Below are 16177 nucleotides of genomic sequence, written 5' to 3'. Positions count from 1 at the left end.
TTGCTTTTGTACTCCCTTGCCTCAAGCAGCTTAGCACAAATAAAATTTGATGCTGATCAGTCCTAGCAGTTTTCACAGATTCTGAAAACCTATTATTTCCTCTGGCTGCAACTAAAAAATTTCCCAACTGTTTCATTATTGATACTTGCAAAGTATCTGTTGTACCTATAATTTTATCTTTGTGTTGACCTGGCCATAATACATTTAAACTGGTAGTGACAGAAGAATCATGGTTGAATTAAAAGAGGGTTTTGCATAATCGGGTATCTACTACCATGGAAATATAAAGAGATACGAATGTTGTTTTTATGTAAAAGAAGCTGAATTATGAAAAAAAACCACAAGAAATTGAATTATTATAATGGTATTTTCCAGCCAATAACAAGACAAGATGCTCAGGCACTAAGCAGATATGTGCTTGTAATAAGCTACAAAAAACACTGTAAAATTAAATGGGATGTATTGGCAATGGGTTCCTTTTATAATTAAAAATGATTCAGAAAGTGAAAATATTATCTAGAACAAAACTAAAACAAATCTGTTCATCTTAAGAGCTGATTTCAAAATGTTTCAGTCGTCTTCTCCCTGCTAACAACAATTTTTCTTCACACAAGATTTCCCACATATGTTTTAACCACCAAAAAAAAAAAATCATCCTATTTCAGATTTCAAATGCCATGCAGCAGAAAATGTTATTGACAAATGTAGCGTTACACAGTGAAGAGAAAATTGATATATTTTAATCAGTGCAACACTTTTTTTTTAATTAATGCAAATATGTTGGGTAAAATTCTTAAGCCTGTTCTTCACTTCTTATGAAGAATATGCTAAAGATTTTCCATTATGGAAAGGCTTTGCAGTCAGACATGGAACAGACTGACTTCTGCATCCCCCTAGAGCTTCTGAAGTCAGTAACGCTTATGAGGTGCAAAAATTTCCGTAGATAGAGAGTCAGGATCGGGATCTGTGTATAGTTCAGGTTGCTTCACGAAAGTATGTATGTGCTCTCTGAAATTGTGGTACAATGTTATTACATTTTATTTACATCATATTCCCTTCCATCATGAGATGCACTCTATTGTCACAATTAAATACATAGCCCTGTATTTATTAAGTTCAGTGAGGTTAGCCTCTGTACAATGGTAATTCCCTCGTTTCGGGGAGGCCTGTCTGCCAAACATAAAAAGACCTGCAACCAAGCCTAAAAAAAAAAGCATCATCCAGGTACAGCCCTGGTAGCTGTGCAAGGCTACCAGCCAAAAAATATACGCTAAAACCCAAAATGAGGCAAGAAAAAAATCAAAGCACATAAACAAAATGCTGAGGGGACTAATATATTCACTTCCAGATTTACTGAAAGAAACTGTCCCTTGCATTTTGGAAGGTTTCACAAAGTTGAAAGAGTTACTCCACAATGTAGCCCGTTTGTACTTGTACTTCTGAAGAGGTAAATGTATATGAAATGTATAAGGCAAATGTGCATGAAGTGAATATTAGTCCCTCTAGACAGCAGCTATTAAAGTAGATTACAGTGGTGCAACAAGAAGGGAATTTGACCAAAAAGAAGAAATAAGTCATTTAGTCTTGGGAAAAGAGGAGAAAACAGAAGGCCAGGCAAGGCCAGGCAAGGCAAAAGGCAAGGCCAGGCAAGGAATAAAACTGTTGATGAATATTTTGGTTTTATACACATGGAGATAAATATATACATAAAAGCTTTAAGATCACAATTCACCAAGCATACACTCCACCGTCTCAATTCGCATGCAAACCATCATCCCTAGGCTGTTCTAGTGTGACATTGGCTAGAAGATGTGTGAAGGTGACAGATGGAGCATACCAAGGAGTTCAGAAATAGCGTGAGGTTTTTAGATGGGAGGGCACTAGCATAAACAAATGCCTCTCTTTCCAGCAGATTTTACCCACTGACATGAGTTATTCAGACATTAAACAATTAGAAGCTTTGAATACAGGCAACAATACATGAAGTGAGCCAAGTTACAGAGTCTCTTGTTTCCTCCAGGCCAAGTTTTGAGGGACTGGGAACAGCCCCGATGCTTATAAGCATCACACAAAGCACCTAAAGGATACCACCTGGCCATGCCTAAGCACTCTACAGGAAGACAAAATTTCAGTGAGACAAAGCCAAGGAAGGGTATAAGAGTAAGATTTTCACTGATCAAGTCAAGAGGAAGGTTGCCTTTGTGCTAGTAAGAAATGGCCAACTGAGACAGACAGCCCCTCAATAGATCCTACCAGCCAAACAGAAACCAGCTTGGCAGCAGGATTTCCAGACTGAAAAAAAAAAAAAAACAAAAACCCACAAACAAAAAAACCCCAACAAACCACGAACGCCACTTTCCATTAGCCAGAGGAATGAGCATCTCCTGGTGCATCAGAAGAAAGGAAAGAGGCTGGCTTGTGCCTGTCTGTCCTATTCCTACAGTCACTGCCATGGCAAATGCTAAAAAACTGTCAAGGCCCTGAATGCACCAACAGGCTCTGCAACACCCTCCCTTCCCCAGCCAAGGATTTGGCTCCATGTGTTCAAGGTTGTCTCCAATATGGCGCAGATGCATCACCCTGGATCAGCCCAGCAAAACAGCTAAGTTGTAAGGAAGAGCAATAAGAAGACTCATGAGGACCTCAGTCCACCTTCTTTGATGTGCATTTCAGCTCTGGCCCTTGCCCTTAGCTCCTGCTTGAGATATGCTGCTGGCCTTGTACCTTACTGACCATGACCTTGCCTTGCTGACCCCAACCTTGCATTGCTGACCTTGGACCTGTCTCACTACTATGGACTTGTCTGGCCATCACTGGACTGTTGGCTGAACCTGGTTACACAGACGGACTTGTTTTGTTCTTCTCATTCAGGTGAAGCTATGAGACAACTGTCCTTCTTGCCTTACTGTCCTCTCGGCTCCCATCTCCATTTCCCTTGTGTAGCAGCCCACTCCTGATGTTCTCTGATAAAAACAACTTAAAACGATGAGCCAGCAACTTCAAGTGGGGACAATCTGTCCCAAGATGCACAAAGAACTGTTTAAGTGGGCAGCTACTGTGTTACTAAGTGGCACAGTCCTTCTGTGCTTGTCTCTGAAGGTCCTCTCCTTCCGTCGTGTGTGCAGCAAGACCACCTCCAAGTTCTGAAAGCTTAATAAGCAACTGTTTCACACAATCTTTTTGCATCAAGCAAATATAAGTAATATAAGGCAAAAAAGGCAGTCTCGTCACAATAATCAAGGATTAACAGGTCCACTTTCAAACAGTTAATTCCTTGAACAATTGTTTCTTGTTTGTAAAGTGCCTCTGAAAGGTCTAAAACCATCAACAGGTGAAATTTAGCCTGTCCAAATTTGGACATTAATGTTTTGGACCTGCAAGGCTAAGACCTACAGAAAATCACCTGTTAAGTGGTGGTGCACCTGGAAATTCACAAAAGGAGAAAGGACAGAGAAGAATTCAAGGTGAGCCATTTGACCAGGAGAAAGGCTATAGATCAAGGTCACTTTCTGTGGTGACCTTCCTCCCCTCTTCTCATGAAAACACTTAGATAAAAGGATACCATGACTTTTTCAATCAGTTTATGCTATCCACCAGATCATCAGATAGGACTATTGACCTGTATGTTTTATGTTGTAAAATCAATAACAGAAAGAAAAAAAATTGCAAGAAATAGAAAAATAGCAGCATAAAAATCCAAGCTGCTGTACATAGTATTTCTCAGGCTATCTTTGTTTGTGTATTGACACTGAGTGACATAATATATTTCTCACAATTTCATCACAGATTAAAATTTCACTGGATAACAGTGCAGTCCCAACATTTAGGAACTTCAGAGCAGATATTAAAGTAATACTGAACTTCAAATTACAGGTTCAACTTGCTGAATAGAACTGTTAGACAGAAATATGGATGAATCACACTCATCCTGGATATAATGGAAAGTAGCATTTGCATGACAGTGATCACTGAGTTCAATGAAAGTACAGGCATTTACACCAGCTGATTGCCCAGCCTTGACATATACCAAGGTACAGCAAGCACGATGTCATACCTGGAGCCTTCGTGAGCATGGACCAAGGTCCTAGTCCTCAGCTGCAAAGCTGTGGCTATGCATCAGCTGAGAATTTCAGCCCATGCCTTTGGTCTGTATACAACTCAAACTGGATTATACTTCTGTATTTCTGGCAAATGTCTTTATTTCCTAAGCCTCTTGCCTATAACCATTGTGAATGGTTTCTATAGTGCTTCTAACTGAGGGCCTTATCCAGAAGCCTTTACTCATGCAGAGATAACAGATCTACTTCTGAGAGGAGGGTGTAAAAACAGACTTCAGATGCAGGTCTAACATCAGACATTAAAGAGTGTAATTTTTCATTTTTTACATTATTAAGAATATTTGTGCGGGATCTATAATTAAAACTAAAAGAGATGTCTCCTCCTTTTGCCAGCAGCTGTGTTACATCAATTAAATGGGTAAATAAGATCTTCCCCCAGAGGGGATATCACATGACCCTCTATTGATTAAGACTGCAGTAGAACGTTATTTGCAATCTTATTGCATAATGGAAATCAGGAGGTAGCTGTCATGGTTTCAGAAGACAAATTGCCACTATCTTAGACAATTCATAGGCCTCTTTCCTTCTTGCTGCTCTTAATTCACAGTTAATGCATGTCTTACAAGGCTTAGTTTCTTAAATCACTCTACGGCACTGTATTCAACTCAAAACTGTGTGTAAGTCATAGTCTACATGGCCCTGCATTATGATGGGTACTAAAGTGACCGTTCCATCTATCATTACTTCAGAACTATGCATTATTTAATAGGGTAACACAGCTTCAAAAAAGGATGTGAAATTAAAAATGGACGCCTCCCACAACATGTATGATTGCTCCCAGGAAAGACAGGTCTCCCACACCAGGCACGGCTCCAGAGGTGCTCTCCATATAGAACATTTTTAAGTCTTACCTCAGCTTTGTGTACTTGATTTTCACAAGCAAAACATATGGATGGAACAAGTCCACTACTCTCAAACCTGTGCAGTAAGTGCAGCTAAGGATCAGTTTTGAGATCTTAATGAACACCTGACCACAACCCAGCAGACACATTGCTCCTCCACTGAACTATAAATCCATCATTATGCCCTTCGTGGGAGAAGTAGAGGGAAGGATAAAAATCTCCTTTAAATGGCTGAAACACTCTTTGACAATTGGAGAAACCTTTGCAAAAAAAAAGCCAATCTTTCCTTACTTTTATTCAATCTCTCAGTTATAACAATTAGAAAACAAATGCAACAGTTTTCAAAATATGTAACAGCAGTATTTAACATTACCAGAATCTTTTCCACTAAAGTCAAAGAAATGGTCTTTAAGTGGTCTTTGGTGGTTGTGAAGATGTAAGGCAAGATGAAGGATGTAAGGCAAGATTTCTGAACAGAAGGAACGAGTCTGAATAACAGTGGGTGGTAGGACAATAATAGATTTAGACAAAAGTTACAGTCGTTCTGTGTGTAGAAAAAAGTGCTCAACTTACCATCATCTGTTTGCCATTGCACAGGATTAAAAATTAAATGTCTGGTGAATGATCTGTTCCAGCTAAGTTGATTGATTAGAATGTGTTCATCTTCCCATCTAACTTAGCAAGTTTAAAAGTGGCAGGTTTACTTTTTCATTATTTATAATGCCAAATCTTAATAAAGTGCATGGAAGGAAATGCCAGTAGAACTGTTGTCCAAAAGTAATCTCTCACAAAGTGATAAAGTCTGGAAAAAAATATCACCTTGTAAAAAACATGGAGGAGGTTAAGATTTCAAGGAAATCAAAAATATTTCAGTATACTTCATTTGGCTGGACATGCACATCAATAGCACTAGATTATTACTGGCATATCTTCCTATTTAGGGAAATTATCTGGTCCTCCTACAAATGGATTTGTGTTTAAACCTTATACTTCATTCTCCTGGAAATCTGAGAAATCAATCTCAACCTAGTCTTGATGAGCATAAACACTCAATATGGAGCAAATGTGAGTAGTAAAAAAATGAGGATAAAAAACCCTAAAGAATTAAAATGTGCTTTGGTTGCTCAGAACTTCAAAAGGGGCATTTGGCACCTTAAATTAGGGTCTGCAATCATTGCTCTTTTTTTTTCCTTTGCTTTGAAAGGGCAAACCAGTCATTTCAGATTTCTGAATCTGTCAAAGTCCTTTCTTTTTTGAAGATAACACAATCACTTCACCTACTTCATTGTGCTTGAAATTTAAAAGAAAGATAGAAAATGTTCCTTACCTTAAAAAGTCTTAAAATATTTGCGACCATAATGGACACAGAACTTGCTGCAGCACCTATCACACCTGATATCTTGTCCGGCTTAGTGAAAATAGGTGGGTCACCATTAGCACACTTCACGTCTGAACCATCTTTTTCTATCAACGCTTGCACAAATGTCAAGGACTGCTCCAATGCGTAAGTGTCCCTGGAACACGTATCAAGGATCCGGACACCTAGGGTGATATTGGCAAGAAGATCAGGGTCTTTATTAATCTGATCAATTGCATACAGCATTGCCTCTAGTCTGTGGATCCCTTTCTCCTTCTTGAGCTCCCCACAAGGCACCCCTCTATCCCCTTTTGCATGGACGGGGAACAGTCCTCCCAAGATGATGTCCCCATCCAGTCGGATGGAGTGGGCATATTCCTGGCCATGAGTTCTTTGCATCAGGGTGAGTATCCAGTAGAATTTGGCTGTTAACAGGAAGAAACAATGGCAGGAAACTAATCGTTTTCCTTCGTATACCATTTTCTCTGAAGACGTTGTTGCTGTCCAGTATCCAGATTTTCTTCTTGCTAAAGGATGAGGTTGACCATTTGAAGCTGCACTTTCTGGAGGCTACCATCAGTGCCCAGTAAGTAATACAGAACCATGCAGTAGGTAGAAAAAGGATCTCAGCAGAAGTACATAAAATGTGTTTTACAAAAGATGTCCACTGATGTCTTGGGTTGATCAGCTTTTCTGAGAGGTCGTTTTCAATTGCTCTTAATTGATGGTGAAGTGTAGGGTAGTATGTCTGATCCTGATGCTAAGAGGAGGTCAGGAGCTTATGTCCTTGTATTTTGCCCTGCAGCTGAGGTACTTCTGGAAAAATAAAAAAAAAAAAAAAACAAACAAACAAAAAACAACAACAAAGTAGTGAGAAATACCATTTAGTTCAGCAGTTTTATACCTGTCACACAGCGTATTTACTTTTGAATATGAGTTACATTGCCTAGGTTTTACTTTCAATATTCCGATAGGGAGTAATTCCTGGCCTTCAGTGAATTTGAACACCTGGCTGCACTGTACTACAAGCCAGGAAATTGATGATACCAGCAGAGCAAAAGCCAAATAAGGGGAACTAAACGTAGCTTGGTGTTCAGATTCCAACCAGCAATTCGTATTTACCTTTGCATTGCATGACATCCAGAAACAGATTTGATCCATAGCACATTGTATTTTCTGTTTTGCTGCATCATTCTGTTCCAGCCTACAGAAGTGCAATAACTGCTTACACTCACACTTGTGGAGAGGTTCCATTTATGACAATGGAGTAATCAGGGCTCCTGAATTTAAGTACACTCTTCAGCCACTGCAGTACAAGCACATTCAATTCATCGGGATATTAAACTGATTATTTCTCCAGTGGAATTCACTTTTTTCTGGGCTTACTATATATCTAAAATGCCTTCCAGATAATTTCTAACATTAAATTACTTTTATGAAAAGGTAGCTGATTTCTTAAGCAAAAAGCACAATGTATTCTGTTAGGAAACCAGCTGAACATCCAGTATTCGCCTTCCGACATTTTACTTGAGCTGAAGTCCTACATTAAGAAGGTCTCTATTCTCTGCTTGCATTTGGGCCACACTAAACAGGAACAATGTTGTGCCCCCACTGACATCTGGAGAAGTCCCACTGATTTTAAGGAGATGAGGATTTCAGCCTACATATCTAAACACCTGTGTCACGGTTTAAGCCCAGACCCCCCCGGCCCGGGTGGGATGAGGAGGAGAAAACATAAAGGCAGGCTCGTGGGTCGAGACAAGGACAGGGAGGGATCACTCACCACTTACGGTCACGGGCAAAAGACAAGCTCAAGTTGGGGAAGAAACAAACTCAATTTCTTTTGTTACCAACCAAATCAAACCAAGGATAACGAGAAGCAACCCCAAACCTTAGAAGACCTTCCCCGCCGCCCGCCTCAGCCCCACTCCCGGTTCTCTCTCTCTCTCTCCCTCCGCGGCGGCGCAGGGGAACAGGGGCTGGGGGCTGGGGTCGGTTCCTCACCCCTTGTCTCTGCCGCTCCTTCCTCCTCTCCTCGGGGGGAGGACTCCTCGCCCGGCCCCTGCTCCACCGTGGGGTCCCTCCCTCCCTCCCTCCCTCCCGCGGGAGACAGTCCTCCACCAACTTCTCCAAGGGGAGTCCTTCCCGCGGGCTGCAGGTGGGCACCTGCTCCCCCGCTGCCCTCCGTGGGCTGGGGGGGGACAGCCTGCCATCTTGTCTCCCCGCGGGCTGCGGGGGCATCAGCCTCCTCCTCCCCTTCCTCACTGCCCTGGTGTCTGCAGAGGGGTTCCTCTCCTCTCCCACCCCGACCCCCTCTCTGCTGCAGGTTCCCCCTCTTCGCTCCGTTCAGGTGTTACCGCCGTCGCTGGCGGGCTCGGCCTGGGCCAGAGCCGGGGCCCACTCCCAGCCGGGGAAGAACCTTCTGGCAGCTTCTCACAGCAGCCCGCCCCACCGCCTCTCCCCCGCCACCAAAAAAACCCACCACACAAACCCAAAACAACCTGACTGACTGTTATACATAACTGCAAATTGCCCCCACTTTAATTCTCAAGTCAGTGGCATTTATTTATTTCAATATTTAACAAAATTACGCCTGCCTGAATAAATTTTTAGGCTTCTGAGGAGAAGAGTGAGGCAATTAATTTTACCTGATACTAGATGGGCACACTGTGGGCAACTGCATCTGAGCCAGTCTCTCAAGGCATCTGTTTCAGGAGCAGTGGACATCCTAGGGTGCAATTCACCCAACCCTTTTCTTTAAAAAATTTTATTTATTATGAAATTGGTCACACTGAACAAGTGCCTACCTCACTGCCTATACAGAAATTCCAAGCAACAGGCTTATCTGTACATATGTGTGTACTTTGTCCCTAGTGATCTGACTGGTTCCTACCAAAAGTATGATCAAATTAGAAGACATTTATAAACAAAAGTAGAAGACAGTTATAGACAACTATACTGTTTTTTCAATGACATTTTTAATTATTCTCCACAAGATTTTTATATTATGTGGTAACAAAACTCATAATGTGGTTTGATAATGCTTTAAATTGATCATCCTCTTCCTACATTTATTTTGTTACATGTTTTTCCCCAAATGATAATACTAAGCTCACAAAAGCTGAAGAAGAGTTTTTAAATAGTGGCTATTTGAAGGCCTGAGAAAAAGATCCATAAGGTAAAGTCTTCTATTGAAAGTCTAAAGGTATCTCACTGTGATTTGGTAACAGAGCAACAGCTTGAAAATGAAACATATTTAATGGGTGTGAATAAAATCACTGCAATTGGAAACAGCAGCACACAGGACTTTCAGTGTCTCTTAACATTTAGTATTGCTTGAATTTGGCTCAGCGTTGAATCTAAATGAAACAAAGTCTGTGCTGTTTTATGTGATAATCCCATCGTTCTCCTTTGGCTTCTTTTGGGCACATAGCTTACAAAGCTGCCTAGGCTTCAGCCCCATGAGCCGAACTCAGACTCAGTCACAAATGGAGGAACTTGACTAATGTCACTGTGTGAGTTGATCCAGCCCCACGGTATGTTTCTTATATGGCCCACGCTGTAAAGAAAAGATCGTATGAGCAATTGAACTAGCCACAACTGTCTGTTATCTTGATTGCCTCACTAGAAAAATGCAGTTAGGAGTTCAAAATAGTAAACAGTAAAAGTTGTAGCTACACCTAAAATAGACATGGAGGCAATTTCCTTTCTGGTTCCACAATGAACAACCAACTCATTAGTCTATGCATGTATGCACAACCCATACAGGGAGCAGTTTTTCTCTGAGGGAATAAAAGATAAGACTACCCTTATTTAACACTGTACAGAGAACAAGTAAACACCACTGAAAAAGTGAAAATATTCATGAAGGAAAGAAACGTTGCTTTTTCTCTTTCTCAGCCTCAGGTGGATTCCTTACAGCCAAAGAACGCCCAGAAATTAAAGCAACTGTCAGTCTTTGTACAAACGAATAATGATGAATTCAACTATTGCAACCCAAATTCCAACAACAATGGAGAAGCCACAGTGAGCCCAATATCCTCAGCCCAATACCTTATCTGGAACTGACTAAAAGTCAAATGAATTGGTAATAAACATTTCTCAACATTATAGTCTACATAAGCATTAAGTGCTCAGTCTCAGATTGCATGTTTTCCTGAAAAAGTATGTTTCTTTGCTGCAAGTGTCCACAGCTTGTCTATAAAACAGAAATAAAATTTTACAATGTTCTTTTTAAAAATTTAAGACCTTTTAGTCTTTTTTTGTTACCTAAGAAATAAAAGCTTCTATTACACTGCCTAATTTATTCATGCCACACTGCTTTTCATATATTGATTAATATTAACTTTTACAGAATGTTGTAAGCCTGTGTAGCTAAGCAGAAAGCATCTGATCCAAATGAATTCCATTTTTATCAATGACTTTTCATGAAAAAGCATGGGCCTCTGGGCTATAAAGCCTGAATGAACTTTCCTCATGTGCAGATTTCTTTCAAAATAAAGTGCTGTCCTTTTCCAATTGACCATAAAAGTTTGAATTAATGCAAATATATTCTCGATTTACCAGGTTCCCCACTGTAGTCGTTGGTGTTCACTAGAAACATGACTTCAGAGAAGAAATTCACACATTTCCCCAGCACAGTCCAGGAGTAAGTGCACCACAAGGCCTCTCTTCTAGTCACCTTGGAATACATGCTTCTCTTGGGTTTAATTCATTAAAAATATCTGGCATTATCAGAACATACTGCTATTTTTAAAGTCAGTATTTCAGCACAAACCTCCACTTGTTCTGCTAGAATATATATTTATTTTTAAACCTAAGGAGGCGGAGTACTGCAAGACAGGGGACATGGAAGCTTCTGCATGTAGTGTCTGGTTCTGAAATTACTTCCTTCATAAAATCATTCAGCTTTATCAGTTATTTGGTACTCAGGGTTGGGTACTTTGGTACCATGTTCCCAGAATCAGTGCATCATCATGTGCCTAGACTGGTCACTATTCCAACCACAGACTCATTGCACTGAGAGATGGGCTCATTACGGGAGTTCTTTATGTTAATGAAAAGGTCTAAATAATGAGCTGAGAGTGACAGATAAATACTGAAATAGATATAGGCAGTGTCTTTATTTTGATAACAAGGTTCCTGAGCGAGCCACCTTCAGCTGGCACTGATATCGTGGCTGAAACTATATAGAAAGATCCAATACGTTCACCTGGAAATACCGTTTTAAAAAATCTCACAATTACAGACAGTCGCAGGAGCAAAGAGTACTGTCTGCAGCATAAGCAGGAAAACATGTTCACTGAACTTCATGGAACATTTTTTAAGTGACATTGCCAGCCAGGAAAAAACATCTGAGAAAAAGTATTTAAAATTTTGTTTGAGACCAAAAAAATTCATTTCTCATTGCATTTGAAGCACAGTTGGAACTGCACTAAAATAAAATAAAACCAATATTCTGTGAAGTAAAAAAGGAGGAGTTTTAGGGTGAAAACCCATTTCTACTTTCACAAAATGTCAGATTGTCTAGCCAATGCAAAACCGATCTGGTTTTATTGAATGAAAACAAAGTAACATCTTCCATTATGAAGTTCTGAGGAGAAAAAAAATTGCAAAAATGCGATTAGCTTGACTTTTTACTACTGATATGTTACTTCTGAACTATCAAATAAGAATTATCTTGCTAACGTTCATTTTAGTGTTCATAAAAGTTGCCTCTTTCTCCTGCACAGCATTCAGCGATGAACAAATAGCTGAATTTCCGCACAGAGCAGGTAAAGAGTTGCCACCTGCATACAGTAACCTGACACATATAGAAGATTAATGGGTTTTGCTGACAACACAAGGGAATTTGGAAAACCTTTGGCCTTGACATCGCAACTCCTAACTTGCGGGAGGATTCTTCACTGATGTAAGTAGTCTTATCTACCTCAGCTCTTCTGTAATGATTTGCTGCACCCCTGCCACAGCGGTAACCTTTACACAATAATCAGGACTTCAAGGCGAATCACCCTCAGCATCTCGTTTACAGGAACTATTTCTTCCTAGCGCACCATGAGAGAAATGTCTCTACTCGGTCTGATCCACCTCTTTTCAAATGCCCCAGAGCACCTGCCTTCACTTTCTACCCTGCAAATATCCATTTTCCGAACAAGCTACCCTGCTAAAAACCAGCACAGGTCCTTCTGCCAGGGTGAGACTAATAGCAGCTTACGATTTTTAAAAAGGAAACAGCGTCAAATATTTTCCTCTGCCCTTGCCTGGTCTCTCAGCTGAATAAACCCCATCAATATTAACACCTTTAGAGTGGGTTTCACCTCTGGTCTGGCAAGTGATGATCCAGGAGATTTTCCCGGGCAGCCTAGGAGACCTTCCCCTCTTGTTTTTGTTTTCATTTCACCCTCTTCCCCACCAGACTCCCGCTCCCCAGCGGGCACCGCTGGGTTCAGAGCAGGCGCTGGTAGCGCAGCGCAGCGCTCCGCGAGAGGGGCTCTGCCCCGAGAAACGCAGCCGCCCGCCGAAATCGTCCCGGGCCATCCTGCGGGAAAGCCCACACCACACCACACCCCCCCCCGCCCCGTGTCCGCGACCGGCCCCGGCCAGCGGCCGCGTCCCCCGGGCGCCCAGCTGGGGGCGAGCCCCGCACCGCATCCCGCGCATCGCACGCCGCTGCATTCCGCGCAGCGCTCCGCACCGCACCCCTCGCACCGCACCCGCGCATCCCGCCAATCTCACCCCGCGCAGCACCGCAGCCCGCACCGCACCCCGCGAATCCCACCCCGCGCTGAGCGCCGCACCCCGCGCAGCGCCGCACCCCGCGCAGCGCTCCGCGCACCGCGGTCTCCCCCCCGCCGGGAGCACACAGCCGGCCACGCACCGGCTTCCCGGGCGGCTCCTCCGTGCTTCCCCGGCTGCCTTTCGGCTCCTAATGCGTGCCGGCCCCTTTCTCGGCCCGAGGAAGGGCTAGCGCAGCCCGGCCGGCCCCGGCCGGCCCCGCCCGGCGCTGGGGCCCGGGGAGCGCCCCCGGGGCTGGGCGAGCCGCCTCTCCCGGCGCAACTCCACGACCATCGCCCATCACCGCGGTGTTTCTCCCTTGAAGGGAGCCCCCTATTGTTCTCCACTTTACTTAGCCGAGCTATTTTTTTCCCCCCCCCCCCCCCCCTCTTCCCAAGCTCATCCGTACCCCAGCTGGCGCCTGTCGTTGAGGGATTCCGGCACAGCCTCGGCGCGGCTCTCCCCGGGGCCTCGCTCCTTGCAGTTAGCGGCCGTAGGACGGGTTTAAGCCGCCCCACGCTGCGGCCTTGCAGCCGAGGCGGTCCGTGCGCGGCGGGCGGCGGGCACATGCGGATCCCGCGGCTGGAGCCGAGGCTCCGGCGGTCCCCTCCGAGCCCTGCTCCCCGGCCGGCAGCCACCGCACCTCCGCGCTGCAAGCACGAGCGTCGCCTTTTATTTACAGCCGCCGGTGATTCCTTCCTCTCCTTGCATCAACTGGTCAGCTTTAACGAGCTTCTGTTCCCCCTCAAGGAAAACCTAAGTCTCCCGTAGTGAATCCCCGGTCCCAGAGGTCAGAAGCTTGCGAACTCCAAAATGCCAACGCCGGATTTGCATGCGCTTTGGGTCACCGATCGATTTTTATTACTTGCCTTGTGCTGGCTTTTGCGGTGGGGGATTTTTTTAACCGTGTTACACCTTCACCTGCCAGCACTTCGGATTCCCGCAACAAACACACGCCAGCGCCGGGGGATGTCGGATTCCCGCAACAAACACACGCCAGCGCCGGGGGATGCTGCCCCTCGCCGCGGACAGCTGGCCCCTCGCCGCGGACAGCTGGCCCCTCGCCGCGGGCCGGCACGGCCTCTCGCTCTCTTCCTCGGGGGAGGAAGCCCCCGGAGCCCGGCGGGGATCCCCCGTCCGCTTTCCCACCCCAGGGACACGGGGGTTTCCCCCGCGGAGCCGAGGGAGCGAAGCCCACCCGGCAAGCGGTGCGGTGCCGTACAGGCGGGCGGCCGGCAACTCGCCCGACCCCGGCCCCGGCCCCGGAGCCGAGCGAGAAGTTGGCGGCGGCGGGCAGGGCTGGCCCCGTCCCCCCGCAGCGGCGGAAGCCCCCGCTTCCCTCCCGGCCAGCGAAACGTGAACAGGGGGTTCCCTGTGTCCCCTGCCCCTCGGGGGTAGGAGAGGACCCAGTTAAGGAGGCAAGCTCACTCTTCAGGAGCAGCGGTATCCTCCCTTTTTGCTCGCTGCCGAGACGGCACCGTGCCCGGGATCTCTTTTGTTAGAGCTGATCGGGGGAGGATATCGACAATAGGAATGATAAATAATTAAAGTAAAAAAACCCCAAAAGCCCCCGGCGCCACGAAGCAGGCAGAGAGGACTGCCCGGCCCAAAAACGTTAACCGAGGCAAAACTTGCATTATCTGTGGACTCTTCTCTCCTTAAAATAAGAACTAAAGGCGACACACACATACACAAATACCTTGATCGAAAAGAGTTGCATATCCATGTTACTGTAGAGGTCACTGGAATTAATACTCAGCGCCGATCGGGAATAGCATGAGGTAATTTCTGTACAACCCTCGTCTCAAAGAGCTTCCCCCAGTAGCGTCAGTTTCATATGCAGGAGCTCAGCCTGGGACAGGTAGCCAGGAGAGCGATTTCAGCGGTGCTGCATAACACTCGCGATTAGCCAAGCCGAACCCGCTCCGCTGCCTCCTTCCTTATTCCTCCTCCCCTCGCCTAAAAAAAAAAAAAAAAAAAAAAAAAAACAACCACCAAAAAAAACCCCCCAAAAACGAACAACAACTTTTTTGGGACCCGTGGCTCGGCCCCCGTGACGCTCTCCACCCTCTGCCGCCTCGCCGCTCAATTGCAGCGGCGGGCCCACGCACCGGCCCGGCCGTGCCCTTCACAGCCAAGTAAGAAAACGCCCCCCAGCCCCCGCCCCCCGGCCCGTCCCCCCTCCCCGCCGGAGCGGTCGCCGCCAGGAGCCCCGCGGCTCGCTGCCCCCGGGCGCCGGCGGGAGCGGCACGGCGCGGCCCGCGCTCACCGCGGCTCCGGCGGGGCGGGCAGGGCCGGGCGGGCCGGGCGGGCAGGGCGCGGCCGCACTTGTAGCTGTTCTTGGTGCTGAAGGCGGCGGCGCGGCGCGGCGCTCCCCGGCTCCATGTGGATCCCCCGGCGGCCGCGGGCCGGAGCTCCGGGCCCGCCCGCCTCGCCGCGCCGGATCGGCCGGTGGGGCAGCCCGCGGCCGGCACCGCCCTCCCCCGGCACTCCCGGCTCCGCCCGGGGCGCGGTGCCGGACGGATGTTTGCCGCGGGATTTCTGAGCACAGGGGAAACCAACGAGGGCTGGGGCGGTCGCCGTGGGGGAGCGGGAGCAAGGGGGTGGGGGGGGGGACGACACACCGGCGGGGGCCGGGGCTGGTTAATGCGGCCTCCCCCGGCCTGCGGAACCTTCATCCCCACCCCGCCGTCCGCGGGCGGCGGAGTCGTGTCCTCCCTCATCGGATCGAAGACACGGGGGAGGTTTCCCCACGCTTTTTGTCCCATCCCCGGCTTCGGCTCGGGTGCCGGGCGGAGGAGTTCCCGTTTTCCCCCAGGCAACAGGGAGGTTTCGGCGGCACGGGGCCAGGGCCACCGCGGAGGGAAAGGGACACTTGGCTGGAACGATCTGGAAGTTTGCGCCTCTCCTCAAAGGCGCTCCCCGCCCCAGGGCCATCCCCCGCTTGCACGGGGATGCTCTGGGGCGCTCCGCTCCGGGCCCCCCCGGGGCCCCGCGCCGCCGGCTGGGAGCGCCCGGGCCGGCCCCGCACGGCCGCGGGAGCGCAGCCCCGGCGGGGCCGCACCGCCCGCCCGGGAGCGCCCGCC

The 16177-nt window shown here is 46.7% G+C and overlaps 1 protein-coding gene across 5 annotated transcripts in view; it reads right to left on the bottom strand.

Annotated features, from left to right (window-relative positions):
- Positions 1-15451, bottom strand: part of GRM8 (glutamate metabotropic receptor 8) — a 358666-nt gene extending 343215 nt beyond the window's left edge. For 3 of the 5 annotated variants that reach the window (XM_049814189.1, XM_049814188.1, XM_049814193.1), the window contains exons 1-3: positions 15361-15451; positions 14791-15050; positions 6288-7133 (exon numbers count right to left, since the gene is read on the bottom strand). In XM_049814189.1, coding sequence (XP_049670146.1) covers positions 6288-6797 — 510 coding nt within the window. In that variant the 5' untranslated portion in view covers positions 6798-7133; positions 14791-15050; positions 15361-15451. Of the gene's footprint in view, positions 1-6287; positions 7134-13500; positions 13800-14790; positions 15051-15360 lie in introns of those variants that run through there. The other 2 variants (XM_049814190.1, XM_049814191.1) reach the window with 2 other exon arrangements.
- Between the last annotated feature and the right edge of the window lie 726 nt (positions 15452-16177).

The sequence above is a fragment of the Accipiter gentilis genome, chromosome 11 (genome assembly GCF_929443795.1).
Source record: "Accipiter gentilis chromosome 11, bAccGen1.1, whole genome shotgun sequence".
NCBI classification, from domain to species: Eukaryota; Metazoa; Chordata; class Aves; order Accipitriformes; family Accipitridae; genus Astur; species Astur gentilis.
This window is presented reverse-complemented; position numbering and strand designations above follow the sequence as displayed.